The 14,638-nt window shown below is 37.9% G+C and overlaps 1 protein-coding gene across 2 annotated transcripts; it reads right to left on the bottom strand.

Moving 5' to 3' along the window:
* Positions 1-298: 298 nt before the first annotated feature.
* On the bottom strand, positions 299-12,745 carry LOC109039345 (beta-1,3-galactosyltransferase 1). 2 transcript variants are annotated; one of them, XM_019054789.2, is made up of 6 exons: positions 12,442-12,745; positions 6,962-7,094; positions 5,994-6,253; positions 3,575-3,861; positions 1,508-1,656; positions 299-628 (listed from the first exon to the last, which is right to left on the bottom strand). In XM_019054789.2, exons 1-6 carry the CDS (start codon positions 12,469-12,471, stop codon positions 384-386), a joined length of 1,104 nt encoding a protein of 367 aa, XP_018910334.2. In that variant the 5' UTR covers positions 12,472-12,745; the 3' UTR covers positions 299-383. The 2 variants fall into 2 exon arrangements, with proteins under 2 accessions (XP_018910334.2, XP_018910333.2); XM_019054788.2 differs by lacking the exon at positions 12,442-12,745 and adding an exon at positions 8,406-8,602.
* Between the last annotated feature and the right edge of the window lie 1,893 nt (positions 12,746-14,638).

Here is a 14,638-nt window from a genome sequence, read left to right on the forward strand (position 1 = left end):
AGTTAGAATCGATGTATTTTGTTCTCATCAACAAACTTAAGAGAATAACGCAAAAATGTTTAAACTTTCACAATTATCATCACTTGCCTTGACTCCGAAAAAGGAAATTCATGACACAATTAAACAAGTGAGATAAAAGTTCCCTATCTCATGAATAATGATTACATATTTCATCACCACATGTAAATCCTCTAAACATACCTAAAGTTACTTAAGTTCGCTCAGACGCTTAAATTATGAGGACCTTAAAGGAGTGGCTGAGCCATTATTTTTGTGGGGTAAAATTAAAATATATAAATAAAAAAGTAAAAAATATTTATATACTTTAAATAACAGACAAACATTTTACCTTACACAATAGAGGAATTAATACCAACATATATTCAAATATATCTCCTCAACAAGTTTTTAAATTTTTCCCACATCCCGCACTCTTCCTCTTGAAAAATGGATTGGACAAAAGTCGCCGATGAGCAATTGGTGAGTGTTGTCCACGAGTCGCTCATTTCATGAGGAGTCATTCTATGACTCATGAAGAAACGTGTTTTGCAGTTGAATTTTTTTATTTCAGCGTATGTGAAACCAAAAAGTGAGATCGGTTCAATGCCAGCTCTCTGAGCACAAATACCTGAAAAATGAAAGATAAATTGAGGTGAAGCAGATATGAAGTATATTCCCAAAAACAGAGCTCACGTCATATAAAGTATCATTTTGGAGAGATATTTCTTTTTTTCCTACATCAATTCATACGATCATTTTATTCAATGAACATCACATCTAATTCCTCTCCTCAGTTTACGAGTGAAAAGCTTCTTAAAAAAGCAAAGTCTCTCACAATTTGCACAAAGAAAATTTACCCATTTTTGACCTCTATATTTCAGCATATACAAAATACTGAAAACTTAATTTGACACAGAACTTCGCAGAATACATAACAGTCGTCATTTTGAAAGCAGTCTGTATAGTAATAGTAAAAATAAAAGGTGGACTTCCACCCCTGAAGCATCCGTACCTTTCTTCTATTCAAGATAAATGCAACGAGAGGAAAGATCCTTTTTTGATAGGTGACATTTGGGAGAATACTGCCGTGCTAAGGAAAAACGGCGTATGAACATTTAAGAGTTGCCAAGTTCCTCTTGATAAAATATATTTTTTAGGAAAGTTTTGAATACTTTTCTTTGAAATTTCCAGTAGTTCTAGGTGAAATTGCGAGTGACACTATCTGAGAAAATGGAAGAAAATATTCATTAGTTTACTAGGAGATTTGTGTTTAAATTGGAGGAAATTTAGCAACGCCTGGAGGTTCATATTGTGTTTTTCCTTACTACGGTGGAATGAATGGCGGCTACTTTACATTCATGATGAAGTTATAAGATCCGGGTGACTCTTGTCATTATTTAATCATTTTCATACGAATCAGACCATAATCGCATAATGCCGAGGGCTCTACGTATTCACCGCGTTTCAACGTTTAAAATCGAATTTCAAAGCTCATTTAGTCACTAACCTGTAACATAAACATCCTCCATGTGAATCATCTCAACCTCAAATGAAGCTTTGTAAAGTTTCTGTGCCACCTGGCTGGACATCAAGTAGCCTGCTCCAGCTACATAGTCAGGATATGTACTCTCAGCATAAAGGTAGGATGGCATGAACCTGAAATTTGAAATTAATTTTGTCTTGTGACTCGTTGTGACTGTAATGTAACTATGTCAGTTAGCTTTGTTGTCTTCTTAACAGAGCACTACAGTACGATTCTTATATTGGCATTCACAGCTTCTGATTTAACAATATAATTGAAGACACCGCACCAAGAACAGCCTATAACTGGAAACCGCGTTTTGAGAAAAACGCATTTAAAGTTTTGTTTTTGATGTACTGCGCAGACTTTTCTAGGCAGGTACCCTGTTTTGGTGTCTTTGGGTGACCTAACCCTTCTATTGAAGGATGCCGGGTAGATTTTGCGATACATTTTGGGTTTATACTCTCATATATTTAATTTAAAAAAGCGGTTTCTAGGCCATTATTACGCCCAACAGTCATTTTGGTGGCAATATGAAGTATAAATCATTTTAATCACGCATGATTAACGCAAAATGAAAGAATATCGATAGTGAGTAAAGGAAGGGGTAACTAGCACCTTATAGGCCCGTTTATAGGTCGTTCTTGCACCCATCGATCCAGAGGCCTGACTTAACTCGGGAAAAAAAAGGTTTTTCGACCTCGAGCCGTTACCTATCTATATTCTATCGCTACCACAGCATAGTCCAGGGTACGTAGAATCCGAAAAGCAGATGGGCGTAATAACGACCTATACGCCTATAGGCTGTTCTTGGTGCGGTGTCCTCAATTGCAGAACGTAAAGTAATCCATGGGTGGATCCACATCCCGCAGGGATGTAGCAGTGGCGTATGCAGGATAAGGTTGGGGGGGGAGGATAAACCTCCCAAGGGGGGTCTGGGGGTATGGAATACTCCCAATGGCAGGGGGGTCCGGGGGGCCACCCTCGGAGATTTTATAGGATTTTAACCCCGTAATACCCCACTTTTTAATAATTTCTGTCATGAAAAGTGATGAGAAGCTCTCCAATATTTTTCCCCAAAAAGACCTTTAAAAAATGGAAAACCGTTCATACAAGACCAAATGGGAGGTTTTGTTTTAAGTATGAGATGGAAGAAATCCACTAACTTCCTGAAGAAAAAATGAGGCTTCTGAGGCGACGCTCGAGGCCCGTTTGTCCGACTTCGAATCCTTCCACTCGTTTCTCTAGACGAAAATATCATCGTCTTCTCTCTCCACCCGATATTTCTTCCTTACCCTTGATTTCTCTTCTTTTTTCTCTCTTTTTGGGGGGTTCTAGGGGGGAGTCCTACCCCTGCACCCCCCCCCCCCCTGTAAATATGCCACTGGGCGGGAGGCATAGGGGCCGTCGGTGCGCCATCCTCCCGTTCGCCGGAATAAAGGAGGAAGAAAAGGAGAAGGAAGAAAGAAGGAAGGAATGGAAGAAAGAAGGAGACGCTTACATTTGAATCACTAAATACAAAAAGGGCACATGTCCAGAAAACCAAATTGTTCAGGAGACACAAAAAACGGTTTATTTCGTGGTAGATACTTTTCGGAAAGTCGTTATAATTAAAAAAATATCTACCACGAAAGAAACAGTTTTTTGTGTCTCCTGAACAATTTGGTTTTCTGGACATGTGCCCTTTTTGTATTTAGTGATTCATTTAGTAATTAATCATGATGAAATTGACTCAAACTGCATATCAGATGCTTAAAAAATTTCGACAATTTTCTGGAAGAGGCCCCCGGACTCTCCGTGCGCCCCTCCTCCGTTCGTGGTGTCTGGATCCACCTATGAAGCAATCAGACCGCCTTTGATAAGGGAACTTGCTCAATTTTTCCACTTGCTTCGGCATATTTCCTCATATTTTAATTCTAAGAGCTGGAAGTAGAGTATTTATACTTTACTTGAGTACGTGGAAATTTTTTCTTGTCAAAAAGAAAATTTTAAGAGAAGATTAGGCAATTACTTTGTACGTTGGCTACATGGGTATAATGAGTATTAGCTTACCATTTATCTGTTATGTTTTTAATTGGTCTTGCATCCTGCGACAAAACGCCCCCAAGAAAATTCTCCGGATCGATTCGTTTTGGGAGGGGCTCCCTCAGGGATTTTGTCAAGACCCGGTAATCAACAAACATATCGTCATCGGTCTTGAATAAATACTTTGCTTGTCTGCAGTTTTGAACGAACCATCTCAGCATTAGGACAGACTTGATGGTTAGGTTGTGGTAAGTGTCGATAAAATTCTCTTGAATTATATCATCGAAGGACTCTTGTTCCTTTGATATTCTTTCCTGCAAAATTAAATTGATCATGTAAAAACTCTGTCCTGTATGAAAATTCAATAATAATTAAGCGTCAGGTTGGTTAGTTTTATGGATACTGTTACATTTTCATGATTTTCCATGTAATGATATTTGCGACGAGGAAAAAGTACGGAAATCCTCCTGAATGACAAAATAGAATCGCTAGTGTTGAGTGCTTTTAATCATCCAAGATCCTCTCACTTCGTCTTTCAGAACAGTTCTTTGTTAAAAATTTACAATTTTCGTGTTTATCCTCAATTTTTATATGCCAACACTTGAATTTTTGCATACTATTTTACCTCTAAACGAGCAGTATAATATTTTATAAGTACAGAACCTATGATAAATATATATTTTCCCCGAATTCCGGTGCTCTTTCTCAGGAGAGCTAAGAAATTATCAACTGGCGCGTGTAGCGCAAGGCGCAAATGCATCTAAACCTACCCGAGGGATGTCTGTGTTGCATAGTGCAAGTAATGAAGGCGTTTTGCATTTTCTTGTACGCCTCTCAGCACAGCTACGCTTACTTCTCGCAAGTTGATTATAACTGCGTTTGTTAATTTAGATTTAAATGAGTGATCTTTCATTGGTGCCTTTTGATAGCTCAGTGCACTGTTGATATAATATGTGTCGTTGCTTATCCTCTCTCAACCAATTAAAGGCTCGCCAAGCCTCAAGTTATTTATAGTGATGTCATTGCAATTATAAAAAAACAGCTGCTTTGAACAATTCAAGTTACACACCGTCTTTCGAACCCATGTATCTCATATCGAAGGTTCTTTTTTTCTCTTGTGGACCAAAATATTCAATGTTTGATTTAACAAATAAAAAAATTACGCCAGTCAATATAATTTCTGCGTCTCATTTTCATTTTGCCAGCCCTTTGCATTCAGTTCCGTTCTTCCATATTAGTGTGAGTAGCCTTTTTCTGAAACTATGACTTATTGACCCTTCGTGTTATTACTAATTTTACTGGCCTGACGTGAGAGTGCCGCTGCACCCAATTTCTTACAGTTTAAGGCACCTTAAAACGGGTTACTCGCATTAGTCATGAAAATTTAAGAAATAGGACGTAAAGGAATTGGGATTTTCAGGTTTTCTAAAAAGTATCAGAAGAAGTTTTATCCGGTCTATATTGGTGCAAAGGTAAAGGAAGGCATCAGGGCGTTTTATACATTGAGAAATTAAGGACTTTTACTTTGTCGTAAGTATCACGAGAAGGAGAAAGCATATTATTCCAGACAAAAATTGAAAATAATCTTAAAATTTACAAAATGTCAACAAAAAAGTTTGATGGAATTCGAAGTTGGAAGAACAAAGCATGTTGGAACTCGTCGAAAAGTGAAGCTATATGAATCAAACTAATCATGAGATATTACAACTTAATCGAGACTAAAATATTTAATTATGTTGTTGAATACTGCACAATGTTTTTAACGTTTTATCGGCACGATGACCACTTTTTTCGATACAAACTAAAAAAAATTCAAAAACCGATTATACATAGATGACTTAGGTACTTTTATTCTTTACGCACAATGGCCGCTCCAATGGAGCTCTTTAACACTCAATTAGAGAGCTATGTGACGACATTGACAACACCTCCTGCCTTGCTCACATCATAGAAGAATATGCAGTGATAAAATCTGAAGTGGGATTAGCTGATCGAGGTAACGAGAGTCGTGATAATAACCGCGCCGACGCGACGACGCGGCTACCTTCACGCCGAACTTTTAACTTTTCCGTACCAGTTTAATCACCTGAAGATGGGCTCGAAAAGGCCATTGTGCGTAAAGAATAAAGGTAAGTCATCTAAGTATAATGAGTTTTAGACAAAATTTTAATTTGCATCGAAAAAAGTAAAATATTTAAACCTGTGAAGTCTGCTCTACCCCGAGGAAGAGGAGGATTTGAAGATGTATAGTGGTGGAGAAAAAATTATAGTACCCTAGAGTATGTACATGTCTGGTACATGTCTTTTCCTAATTTAAAGTGGATTCCCTTTAAGAAACTCATCATTTTTTATTTCATCGCGATAATTCTGGACTGATCGGCTTTAGATTTAGACATGCAAACTTGATTTTCAAGCATTTGCTCTGTGAGCAAGAATTGGAGCTGACCTGGAATTCTGTAGATTCGTTTCTGAGTTTTCCAAGGAGGAAGACCACTTTTACAGAGGGGTCGTTGGCGGAGCCCCAAGTGTGACGCACGGCCATGCGCCTCTCCTCGTTCTTGGGACTGGAGTGAACGACCACAACCAAAAGAAGGGATGAACTACACTCGGGATCTTCTAACACCTCCTCTGCGCCCTCTTCTGAATCGATGACCGCCAGGAGTGCAGCTACTGTCCGGTTCTTGTATGGTTCCCAACCCAGGACCTCTGCAAAACAATGTTAGGACGGGACTGAACATGCTAATTGTAAATTTTACTCCCCTGAGGAAAGGAGGGCCTCAGTCCACTTTCCGTGGACTGAGGTCCTGCTCAAAATTCACCGCATGGCAACATTTTACCGACACTATATTGTCGAGTTGGCTCGGAAAATTGGACTTTTAATTATTAATGGAAAACACTCTAAAATAATTTCCAAAGAATCTAAAATTGGTCTATATTTTGCATAAGAAACTAATATTTCCGGCCCAGAACACCCGTTTGTATAAGAAAACTAATTACGGGTATGACTTATCTAAAATTAGCCAAAAAGTTTGGTTCCTGAATGCAATATACTAAAAACTCTCTTTGACATTTCTTCTATATCCTCACCATGGCAACCCTGCATGAGTGTTTCAAGTAAACTGTCACGGAAGTAACATTCTTGCAGGAGAAGAAATGGGTTTTACTATTTAAGAGTGTTTAGATGCAAAAAATATCATTCTTTAGAGTTTAGTATTTAGAGGTAAAAAACAACTATAACAAGCACTGAACTGTTACAGTGTAACGGTCAATGCTGCAATGGATTATAAAATTCAATTTTAGTGGTCGAACTGAATATACAAATAACCCGTTCATCTCACATCAAAAGTTTTGACCCTCTCAAAAAATAGCATTGCAACATCTATCAGAAATCAGCTGGCTTAAAATCAGTGTTACCTTTGTTCTGCTCATATTCTCGAGAATCATGGGAAACAACGATGAAAGTGAGAATACACAAAAAAAGTGCACTTATCCCTGCAGCTTGAAGTCCAGAGGGCCTTGAAAATGGGTGCTGAGGCACCTGTAACAACTGAAATAAAGTCCTCAGTTGAAAAATGCAGTTCGAACATTTTCAGCAATCATCTAGTCAAGTTTCAGCGACGAGGCGTGAGTGATCGATCGATATTTCCCCATCTCAAGCTATGGCTAAGCATTACAGTAGAGTCTCCATTATCCGCGCCTCGGTTATCCGCGGTCTGTGGAACTGACTTTTTTTACGTTCTATTTATTTTGAAAGCGACCGGTACCGAACGGAGAAATTCGGGGTCACTCCTCTCCTCTTTGGAGAAACCATCTTTTCATTTGTACGCGCAAGTGCAGGCCTTCATTGTTACCTGAGTGTTAAAAACAAAGGTAGAAAAGCGTCAGAGCACTTTCAACTCTGGGTTGGTCGAAAAAAGGTTCAAATCCATGACTCAATCTTCCACCAAGAAATTCTTCAAGGAATAAAGTTTAATTTGTTTAACAGGCAACGTTTATTGATTCTTAGTTAATAATTATATTCTTTTCTAATGCATGGTAAGTGTCTTTACTGATTCCTTTAAAATACAGTCTTTCCGATGACTTTTTCCGGCCGTCTTGCGTAGATTCGGATTATCCGCGATTGTCGATTATCTGCGATTTTCGATTATCCGCGGTATTTCCGGTCCCAATTATCGCGGATAATCGAGACTCTACTGTAATTATTAAGGTGTTCGTAGCAAACATCCTGTTTATCGATCCTTTACCATGGGTTTGAATGGCAGATCAGTCGATACATCGCAAAGCACGCCACGCATTTGGATCACTTTCGGATTCGACTTGACATACTGACAACTAAAGGAGGAAGACACTCTTTAGAAGTGAATAACTAAACTCGGTGGTTTGATGAATCGCAGCCGACGCGCGACGTTTGCGTTCATTCATTTCATTGCAGTACACTTCAATAAGAGAGGCTCCTTCAATCAGTAGATAGGCAACATACACAACACTCCAACGCAGTTGTATCAATAGCAGTAGTGGAATAATTGCAATCCATTACAACATATCGACGGTAAAACTCCCAGACTACGTATCTCGTTTGCGGTGTTTAAAAATCTCTCCTCCCATGTTATTTTTGTTATTAAGGAAAACAAACCAATATCATTCATTGAAGTTTTCACCGCTTTTTCGTCACTCAAAGAAGAAAAATCACGGAAGTTTTCAAGAATTGGCGTTGAGTTGTTTTCCATCTAAAAAATGAAGTATGACAGGAAGTCTATGACGTAACAAACCGAGGTACGCGGTCTTGTAGTTTCACCGTCGATGTGTTATTTCTGTGAGAAAAATAATGAAGAAATCTCATGAAAAAAGTCGGAAATACCTCCTTATTTTGTGGAACTCTGCGTAAGGCAGATATCTGCATCATGGACTTACATGCCATGCCATGCCATGCACCTTGTTATCTTACAAAATTATTGATAATGTAATTTCAGAGACAGACCGAACAGAATGATTTTCCAGATTAAATTATGTAAAAATCCTTACTGGAAGTAGTTAGCATCCGATAAATAATTTCCGCCCTAAAATTAAAAAAAAAAGATATGAAATCCAAAAAGGGCCGAGAAGATCAGTCCGCCAAATTGCTTTGAGCTTTTGCAAATTGAGTTTAATTTTCATCTGCTCGTGCGTACACCATATTGCTGCAACACGGGTTGCTCGTTCGAAAAAAGGTACTTCTCAATCTGGCTTTGCATATATATTCCGTAAATTAGACATTTTAATACTCCAGCTGAAATTTAAGCTCGCAGAAATATTTTGGAGTTTCTTATAAGTCATAAGATTGGACAATTTTAAAGAGGCAAATTGCAAGGGTAAACACTGTTCATTGGCCAAGAAACATATTGAACAATCAATGAACAATAACCAGAACAATCGTAGCAAAGCAACAGTGGCGTAGCGTGAATTGCGATGTATCGACTGTTATGCCATTTAAACCTATACTAGGGGCTTATGGGGCTGCTTCGCAGCCCCTTATTTTTCCTGCACACTTTTCACTTTCACATGTTTTTTTTTTTTTTTATTTATTTATTTTCATTTAATTTTCTGTTTTGTCTTTGAATCGGGTCTAATTATTTCTTTGAGAGAATAAATATAACAAATGTTTTCAAAAATTGTAATTTTATTTAGTAAACTTTAAACTAAAATTTTGTTTTAATCTTCATACAAAATTATTTTTTAGGTTTTACATTTGTTTTCAAACTAATTTTAAAGAAGATCTTTTTTTATTTTTTAAATACTTTGCTTTTTTTTCGATTAAATTGTTGATTCTTCTTTTGCCATTTCTGTCCTGCTTTTCTTCCTATATTTCCTACAACTTTGCTCTTCTTCTTTCCTCCTTTTGTCTTTTCTTTTTTTGCTTCTTCTTTTTCTTCTTCAGTAGCTGTTCCTTCTGGTTCTTCTTCTTTTTCTGCTCCTGTTTTAACTTCATCTAATTTTTCCGCTTTTTCTTCTTCGTTTTTTCCATGTTCAGTCTGCTTTCTGGTTTCCGTATTTGCTGGTATGTTATCTTTTTCTTGTTTCGTTATCTTACTATTCCACATATAAGTCAGTTGTTTATTACCCATGTATGTTCCTAGCTTAACTTGTTTGATAAAAATGGTTTTTCCCAAGTCTTCGTGTTCAATTCATTGGTAGCTTCGTTCCACAGGAAACAGCAAGTTCCGGAATGCAGCTGCATTCCGGATGCGTTAAGGGGTGGGAAGGAGGGAGGGACGGACTGAGAAACTGAAAAAAGTACGTTACGTAACGGTAAATATTAAATAAACTTACCTATATATGGATCCTTGAACTTTAAAGCAATAAGGTCCATCACCCGGAATATCAATTCGATTTGCAGAGAAAGAGGCAAAAGCAACAGCACTATTATAATTTCTGATATGCTTTATGAAATTTGGAGAATATAAAAATAATGATTTCAAATCGGTATTTGTCCGAATACTCGGTAAAGAAATTAAGCCATTTTGGCAGCAGTTATTAAAATGACCATTGGACATTTCACCCTGAAAATGGCGAGCATCACAATGATGACAAATTATATTCATTGAACCGACTGAAAATTTGGTAACAAAATTTTCATCAAAGTTCTGATCATCAATTTTATACTTCCGAAATGAAGAAATGAAACTTTGATTTTCTATACTAATAACAGAGTTAAGTTCTTGCTTCACTAAACGAACATGCGAAGAATTCTGGAAAACGCGACCACGTTTTGGAGGACGACCGCCTCGGTCATTGAAAATTTCACTCATAACAACTGTTAAATTTAAAATTAAAATTAGTAAAAATTATTATTATTTTAACAAAATCATAACTGAAAAGTTCAATTTTTAAATTAAAAAAAATAAATCAGAAGAAAAAGGATGAAATGAAAATGGAAATTAATAATAAACATATTTATACACATTGAAAAGAAACAGCGTGAAAAGTTCTGATCGGAAATGAGAAAAAAAACTTGGAGGTTATTGACTTAATGAGGAAAAATTGGCAATAGGAAAAAGATGGAACCAATCATGAAAAACCGTAAAAAAAAAAAAAAAACGCGGGAAAAGAAAAATGTAAGTTGATGGCAGTTGAGTGTTGGAAGTAACCTCACTTAATGATGATTGTTGAATGAAAACAGCTGATAAAAAGACAGCAAACAGTAAAGTAAGATGCGTAGCAACAAAACTTTTCCGAAAAACAAAAAACAAAAAACCCCCACTTCCCCTCATCCAATTTATGAGTTTTTAGGGATTTAAAAATCGGGGACGAACCCCAGAAAATAATTTATAGTTTTCCCGAAGCATTGAGAACAACACCTTTCAAATGAACCAACGCCCCTCGCAATTAGTACAGTGGTTGATTCACAATTTCATTCTATTTTTCAAATTAGATATTAAGATGGTAAAGGATCTAAATTAAGATGTTCGCTGCGGCCACCCTGTTAACGATCCTTTTCCATAGGTTTAAATGGCATAACAATCGATACATCGCAAAACACGCCACGCCACTGAATGCACGTATCGACGGCGTAAATCCGCAATCACATATCTCGTTTGCGGTGTTTGAAAATTTCCGCCTCAGTGTTATTTTTTTAAAAGAGAACAAGTTCACATCATTCCTTGAAGTTTTTGCAGAATTTTCTTCGCACATAGAAGAAAAATCACGGCAGTTTGAAAGAATTGCCGTTGAGTGGTTTTCCGTTTAAAAAATAAAGTATGACAGGAAGTCTGCGACGTCGCAAACCTAGTTTTGTGATTGCCGACTTACACCGTCGATATGTGTATACTTAAATTCGTAATAAATATCCATTTGTGACTTGTCATAGGAAAAGAGATCTTATTGTTAATCCGCGGAGGCGATTTCATTCAAGAGAGCTTTTTATTCTGTCAAATGAGGTCAAAAATTGGTTTTCCAGAATTGATTAAAATCCTTCCAGTGTCCCATACAATAAATTGCCAGCGCTTCACAGTTAATTTTTCTGCCAGTAGTGAGCTTTAAATTGCATTTTTATCCGACGATTCGTCGCGAGTATGACAAACTAAAAGTATAAGTTGCTATTACTCCAAATTATGTTTTTTAAAGTGATGTAAATTTCACCCCGATATTATTCTGGTTCGGCTGCATAATTTTCCCTCTCTTTCTCTCGTACTTATTTCAAAATGTTTGCCAACCGTATCTCTATGCAATGGCACGTATATAAATACTAGCCGTTCTGGGCGCGCTTCGCGCACCCCTCGCGGCTATCCAAGGGGCTGCGCCCCCCGGATCTCCGACATTCGACAACCCTTTTTCTGGGTAGCTGGACATTTGATCACTATGATGTATTGGGCATCATAGTCAGGGGTGCGCGAAGCGCGCCCTGAACGGCTAGTATTTATATACGTGCCATTGCATAGAGATACGTTTGGCAAACATTTTGAAATAAGTACGAGAGAAAGAGAGGGAAAAGTATCAAGCCGAACCAGAATAATATCGGGGTGAAATTTACATCACTTTAAAAAACATAATTTGGAGTATAGGCATAATTAAAAAAATATATATAAATACTTATCTCGATTTTGAGTTTTTCTTTGCGGACGTACTTTTCTCCCTAGATACGTAACATCCTGTGATTGAACATTCACGAAAAGGGCAAACCTATCTGGAGAAAAATCTATGATTTTTTGAAGTGAAATACTTGCTATCGTACACTCACACCAGCAGGTACGATCAGATCATTTTCACCCGTGTAACCCGCACAGCAACGGGAAAAAGTTATATGAGGGATGTCTATCGAATAATCGGAATTTACACTTAAGACGAGTTCGCTTTACGAACAGGAAGGTATTCGGAACCTTCTTGAAGTAACATCATGTTCAACTAAAAAGGAAACTTACTTTTCTTAGCCGCTTGAAAATGTACAACATGACGAGCTGTTAGAGGAAAACTGAAGATCTGCACCGTCGTCATTCAGCCGATTTGTTTAGAAATCAGTGAGCAAGTCGTTAACCTATCTGAAAATGTCCAAACTTTACGGTCGAGCCACCGGGATTTTATCTCGTCTCTCAATAGATCATCGTTCGATTTGGGTCGGGCTTATCGGTACCTTCTTGAAACGGACGGGTAGCATTAAAGATATCCGAGGAAAACTGCACTATCCATCTCACGCGATCATCGTTGGAGTCGGACATTTGAGAGACATTAGAAAAACATTTACAATGTTTCAAGCTGAAACCACCCTGAAGGGTCTCGCACGGTCTCATACCCTCCTTTCACGCACGTAGATAATTGCAAAGCACTAAAAAAAATTTCCGATTGAAAATAATTAAAATATAGCCGTATTAAAGCAGAGATAATTCTCCTGAATTCTCGGTTGGCGCGGACACGACAAAGCACACTGCCTATGCATAGATTCGTCGTCCTTCTTTTTTGCGGAACGCACTAAATACGGCACTGAATATTCATTTCGACACGCTGGTTTTGATATCACTTGTTCGTAAACTTTCATTTCCATTTCCGTTCATCTGTATTCGAGCCTGATGTTGATATTTTCAACTCAGGAGAGTCTCAAGAGGGCAAGTATTTGCAAGAAGATTAATGGGCCTGTTGCATGCAAGAGATACAGCCGCGCGAATAGACTTTTTAGAGGTTAAATGACACGAAAATGACGATGGTCACATTAAAAAAGTCTGAAATACACTCCTTACTGCGCAATTTGCGTTGTTAGGAAGGCGCTTTTTCAAATTTCCCGCGTCTGGGGGCAGTTTTCTAATCACCGGAAACGAGCAAACGGCGGGCTCGATGATTTCCGGAAGATGCCGAGTCGTTGTTGTTGTTGTTATTTTTTCCTTCAGTTTGTTTACAAACCCAGCGTGATCTCCTACAGTGGTCCATATACGCTTTATGCGGTAACCAAATCGATCAACTTCTAAATATCCAACGCAATCCTCCTACATTTCATTTCACGATATCACGAGCTCCGATTTTTAGGTTATGTTGTCAGTTTTAGTTGACCGGAAATAGCCGCGAGTTGCCGTTAATTGTTTCCGTTAGAAAACTGCCCCCAGACGCGGGAAATTTGAAAAAGCGCGTTCCTAACAACACAAATTGCGCAGTAAGGAGTGTATTTCAGACTTTTTTAATGTGACCATCGTAATTTTCGTGTCATTTAACCTCTAAAAAGTCTATTCGCACGGCTGTATCTCTTGCATGCAACAGGCCCATTCTGCGTGACACCCAATAGGAATTTCGGATCTTTTCATTTGACGAATTCGTCATGATTCGCATTGCCTTTCGCACTGGTAACCACGAGTAGCTCATAATCAGAACACACAAAGGAACATGCGAGGAATAAAGTGTAAAAGTTTTAAAAAAATGAAAAATTTATTTACATTAAAAGTCAATAAAATCCAAAAGTATTTAATGTTCTTTAAAAATAATTTAATTAAATTTTACTAAAAGTTCTATTTTTTGCGTGTAGAAGGCTCACGTAAGACCCGGTAAGGCAAACTCAGATCCCCCTCCCCTAACTTGCCTTCGTAATACACTTGTGCGGCCCTTAGCCCATAGTTATACGCGCGTGACGCTATAGTAGCGTGGGCAATGGAAATTAGAACGCCTTCAAAGTTCTGCCTATGCAATATGGACGTCCCTCAAGCACAAATAATTGCATCAATAGTTGCATGAAGGCGCTATCCTAAAAGACGCCGCGGTCGAATGAAGCACATGGCACAATGGCACATGCTCAAAAAGGGCCATCAAATTGACTAGGTTGTGTGTGATTGAAGGATTTTCATTTGCGTACTAGCCAAAGCCGCGGACTCTAGTCGATTTAATCGTGCTACGTAAGCTCATATTCGACAATTTAGCAGATCGAAATTCCTTCCAAGCAAAATTCATTTCATATTTTAAAAACCCGTATTGTAGTAAAGATATAGGAAAAATGGGTTTCTAATTGTTCAGAACAAATCCTAATGTGATTCAAAGACTGAATTGGTAAATTATGATCATCCGCGGGAAGAGGGATCTGAGGCCATGGAGGCAAATTTTTTAGCAATACTACTCATAGGGTCGGAAAATTGGATTTAAGATACC

This window comes from Bemisia tabaci, chromosome 7, assembly GCF_918797505.1.
Source record: "Bemisia tabaci chromosome 7, PGI_BMITA_v3".
In the NCBI taxonomy this organism is placed as follows: Eukaryota; Metazoa; Arthropoda; class Insecta; order Hemiptera; family Aleyrodidae; genus Bemisia; species Bemisia tabaci.